Genomic DNA, 5,000 nt, shown 5'->3' with positions numbered 1-5,000 from the left:
CTGTGTGGATGGTGGTAGTGTTGGTGTTGTCTCCTCCCGTCGTAGCTGTTACTCTTCTCAATAGACGGGAAAGGAAGCTTAGCCATGATTGCAAGTGACACGCTGTGCATATTTAACTAATTTTTGTGTTGTATCACTCCTTTCATACACCCTCGCGTCCAATATCGTTTTTCTTTTTCTCCCCTTCTTATTATGTAGGAGAAAAGAAGCAGTCCAGTAGTTGTTTTTGTTCTTATAATTGTTCGTTATTTTTCTTGTAATATTTTTTCTTGTTCGTCGTTATAATCGATAGCAATCAAATTATGTTGTTGCTGTTGCTGATGATGGAAAATACTACTGTTGTTGCTGCTGCTGATGGTGATGAAATCGAAGGTGTTATTCTTGTGTTTTAATAGATGTCCTTTTTTTTTGCCTTCCACTTTTGCTTTTCGTGGTTCTTGTTATCTTCGTATCTCTACTATTACTGATGATCTTGTTATGATTAATGTTGTTGTTGTTGATATTGCTGTTATTGTCGTTGTCGATGCAATTTTTGAGATGTAAATACTTCACCAGTTCATCTTAAATTTCTGACTGTTCATCATAGATTTAATACAATCGGCTATCTTATCTTAATCTGATCGCTTGATCGATCACTGCAGAGATTAAATCCGTAGAATGACAAGTCAGAGCGGGGTCTGTTATATTCGAGATACACAAACAATACAGAAGACCAAACACAGTCAAAAGACTAAATTTCCCAATATTCCAATGTTCCTTTTACCGTTTTCTCGATTATACAGAATTTGGCCTTCTTCAATGCTCTTTTCAATTTACCTTTTTTGTTATATATTTATTTTTAATATATACACTTTTTTTTTTCCGATGAAATGTGCTTCACCTAATTATTGACATCTGAGATGTTTATGTTCAGTATTGTAGTTTGGTGTTGGTTTGTAATAAAATCCAAATACTGTTCTTTTGCAATCTTCTTGAGTTAACGCCTTTCCATGGCTCTGGGGACGAATGCGATTAAGCTGGAAGAAATGAAAAAAATAAAAAGATAAAGGAATAAAAAGAAAGACGGCAATTATTTAAAAAAAATAATTTGACCAAAAATGAGCTGAGAGAAATAACTGAAAGAGTTTAGTTACATGTATTTGAACAACATAGACAAAATACAGATATTCCAAGTACTATAAGACATAAATTCTATATTTATTAAAATTATCTCCGCCTTTAGAGAATATATCGAAATTACCAAATGGCAATTGAGACCAGCTCCACTTGAGAAGGGGAGATAATCTCAAGATTCAAATTTTCTCCGGAGTTGACATGCCGTTAAGGAAAAAGATAGGCCTATTGCTGGAGATAAGAGGACAGTCGTGGAGATGTGTTTCTGGTTCAACAACGGCCACCAGCATGACAACTATCCAACCTTATGTCCAGCAGCTAAAATATTTAGGCTTATGAAAGACAAGGCTATAATAAATTTAGACGGGAGAATATAGTATATTGAATACCGTAAATCCTCGAGTATAATCCGCACTTTTTTTGCCAAAATTTAAAGGTAAAAATGCCTAGTGCGTACTATATACGAGGTTAAAAATGAAAAATATTTTCTAAGCAATTTCCGAGTCTCTATTTGCTGTCCGGCAATGTTTATTCAGACGCATTTTGTGATGTCGGGCGCGAAAATACTTTAAGCTAAGCCTGAAAGCAATGAAGTCACAAAAGAATCATCCATAACTTGCAGTAAGCAGCATTCATTAAAATAAAAGTATTCAGAACACAAAATAACATGTAACAAAAAAAAAAAACAATTTGCAAACATATTTACATTCCCATATAACAGTTGAGAACATCACCATTATTGTATTATGCATGCGCGGAAGTGTTTGTTCAACTAGGTGCTGCTGGCTTAATTACGCACGACTCAAGTTAGAGAAGGGGTGCATATTATACACAAGGTTTAGGTTTTTCAGAAGTACAGCCCCTAAAAATCCCCTGCGTATTATACTCAAGGGCGGACTATACTCGAGGATTTACGGTAGATTCACCGACACCTTGGTATAGATTTCATTCATTCACGAAGAATGTGAAAATAATGTTGACCTCGGTTAGACTCACATCGGAAAGAGAAACAACGAATCACTGTGATGCATTCAGGTCGGTATTTGACCGTTTCTGCTACAACACTCAACTGATAAAGGGAAACAGTCATTTTTAATATATGCACAAGGCTACACAGTTTACGGGAGGAACAGAGTCAAGCATCGCCCGTTGTTTATCCACTTGTGTTATGTTTACAGATTTGAAAGATAATTAGCAAAGTCGACTTTCACAGGATTTGAATGCAAAATGTCGAGAAGTACTGTAGAAGCATTTTGCCTCATGTTTTACTGCTTTAATAACAGAGAGAAAAATCTCTAAAAACAAGAGAAACGTGAACTGATTAAAATAGAAGAAATTCGGTACTAGTATAATCCGGCATCAATCGAGTTGCGTAAGCATATAAGCAAATCCAGAGATAATTTCTTTGAGCAAAAACATACCCCCAAAACCAAAGAGAATAAAACAATAGTACAAAGTCAATGTATTATGATACGAAGAAAAAACGTTTCGTATAGGTCCTATTTTGTCAAAGTAGATAGGGAAAGAATAAGAAAAATAATATATAAAACTATTTCAAGGCGGCGAGCTGGCAGAAACGTTAGCACGCCGGGCGAAATGCTTAGCGGTATTTCGTCTGCCGTTACGTTGTGAGTTCAAATTCCGCCGAGGTCGACTTTGCCTTTCATCCTTTCGGGGTCGATAAATTAAGTACCAGTTACGCACTGGGGTCGATGTAATCGACTTAATACCTATGTCTGTCCTTGTTTGTCCCCTCTGTGTTTAGCCCCTTGTGGGTAATAATGAAATAGGTATTTCGTCTGTATTTTTGTTCTAAGTTCAAATTCCGCCGAGGTCGACTTTGCTTTTCATCCTTTCGGGGTCAATAAATTAAGTACCAGTTGCGTACTGAGGTCGGCTTAATCGATTGGCCCTGCTCTACAAAAATTTCGGACCTTGTGCCTAGAGTAGAAAATAATATCCAGTGAAATCTATTCGTGTTTTGGAGGGAAATTTGGTCGCTATTGCTTTCACGTTCTGCGACCCCTTACACTGGCTCAAACACACACATAATTATCGTTATTTAATTATAATTACTATAATCATTATTTAATTATAACCCTCTCCCGCTGACACGAATACAATTATTAATCAATTATAATTCAAATATTTGCCAATTTTTTTTCTCGAATTAGCGGAATCATGACAACATCAGCCAAGGTAGGGGGTGGAATTTGGGCGGCTTTTAATGTTCTGAGTTCAGTTCCCTTCATAGTTAACTTTGCATTTCCATCTTTCGGGGTCATTAAAATACAGTACTGGGTTAGCGGAACCGTGAGCGCATCGGACATAATAATACTTGACGGAATGTGTTCTAGTTATTTACGTTTTAAGTTCAAATGCTACCCTGGACATTTTCACTTTATTTTTCTGAAGAGGTGGCAGTCGATAAAATGATAGATTTAGGCGGTGTAATGGCGAAATCGTTAGAGCGTCGGACAAAATGCCTTGTAGTATTTGTTCCAGCTGTTCTGAGTTCAAATCCGCCAAGATCAAATTTCCAATTCATTCTTCCAGAATCGATAAGATAAAGTACCAGTCACATCACATATTTAGGTGCGCTATTCTTTTCTTTCATGTATCACGCTGCCCATGTCACACACACTGTGTGCATGCGTGCGTATGTATGTGTGTGTGTGTGTGTGTGTGTGTATGTCTGTATGTGTGTGTGTGTGTGTGTGTGTGTGTGTGTGTGTCCCTGAGCGCGCGCCTGTGTACAATCCTGCTACATGTGTATCTTATACACATAAAGGCACAGATACAGACACACAAATGCAGACACATACACATATATGTGCATGTATGTATGCATATATGTTTATATATATGTGTGTATTTATTATGTATGTAAGCATCTATCTATCTATCTATCTATCTATCTATCTATCTATCTATCTATCTATCTATCTATCTATCTATTTATCTATATATACATACATACATACGTACGTACATACATACATACATACATACATACATACATGCATACAGACATACATACATACATACATACATACATACATACATACATGCATGCATACATACATACATGCATGCATACATACATACATACATACATGCATACATACATACATGCATACATGCATACATATGTCTTTACCTATCTCCGATGCCTATAAACGTATTTGTGTGTTTATGTATGAATGAAAAAGTATTTGTCTGGGTGTACAATGTGTTTGGTCACTAAATTTATATGACCAGGAAATATACGTTTAGAGTATACTTCCTCCGTCTACCAATTTCTGTCCGCAGTGATTTTATGTATGTATGTATGTATGTATGTATGTATGTATGTATGTATGTATGTATGTATGTATGTGTGTATGTATGTATGTATGCACTATGTATGTATGTATTTATACATGTACGTATATATCTATGTATGTATGCATGTATACGTATGTATGTATGCATGCACGTATGTATGTATTTATACATGTACGTATATATGTATGCATCTATGCACGTATGCATCTATGCACGTATGCATGTACTTATGTATGTATATACGTATGTATGTATGTATGTATGTATGTATGTATGTATTATGTATTTATACATGTACGTATATATGTATGCACGTATGTATGTATATGTATGTATGTATATACGTATGTATGTATGCATGTATGCATGCACGTATGTATGTATGTATTTATGCATGTACGTATATATGTATGTATGCACGTATGCATGTATTTATGTATGTATGTATATACGTATGTATGTATGCATGTATATACGTATTTACGTATGCATGCATGCATGTATGTATGTATGTATGTATGTATGTATGTATGTATGTATGTATGTATGTATGAAGCGAA

The 5,000-nt window shown here is 35.4% G+C and overlaps 1 protein-coding gene across 1 annotated transcript in view; it reads right to left on the bottom strand.

Moving 5' to 3' along the window:
- The window catches only part of LOC115229429 (heart- and neural crest derivatives-expressed protein 1-like), a 2,144-nt gene extending 1,126 nt beyond the window's left edge, over positions 1-1,018 (bottom strand). Inside the window, exon 1 of the mRNA XM_029799784.2 lies at positions 1-1,018. This exon is cut by the window's left edge and continues 1,126 nt beyond it. Coding sequence (XP_029655644.1) covers positions 1-110 — 110 coding nt within the window. The 5' untranslated portion in view covers positions 111-1,018.
- Positions 1,019-5,000: the final 3,982 nt, after the last annotated feature.

The sequence above is a fragment of the Octopus sinensis genome, unplaced genomic scaffold (genome assembly GCF_006345805.1).
Source record: "Octopus sinensis unplaced genomic scaffold, ASM634580v1 Contig12614, whole genome shotgun sequence".
Taxonomy (NCBI): domain Eukaryota; kingdom Metazoa; phylum Mollusca; class Cephalopoda; order Octopoda; family Octopodidae; genus Octopus; species Octopus sinensis.
The sequence above is the reverse complement of the archived record's forward strand: the minus strand, read 5'-3'. Positions and strand labels throughout refer to the sequence as shown.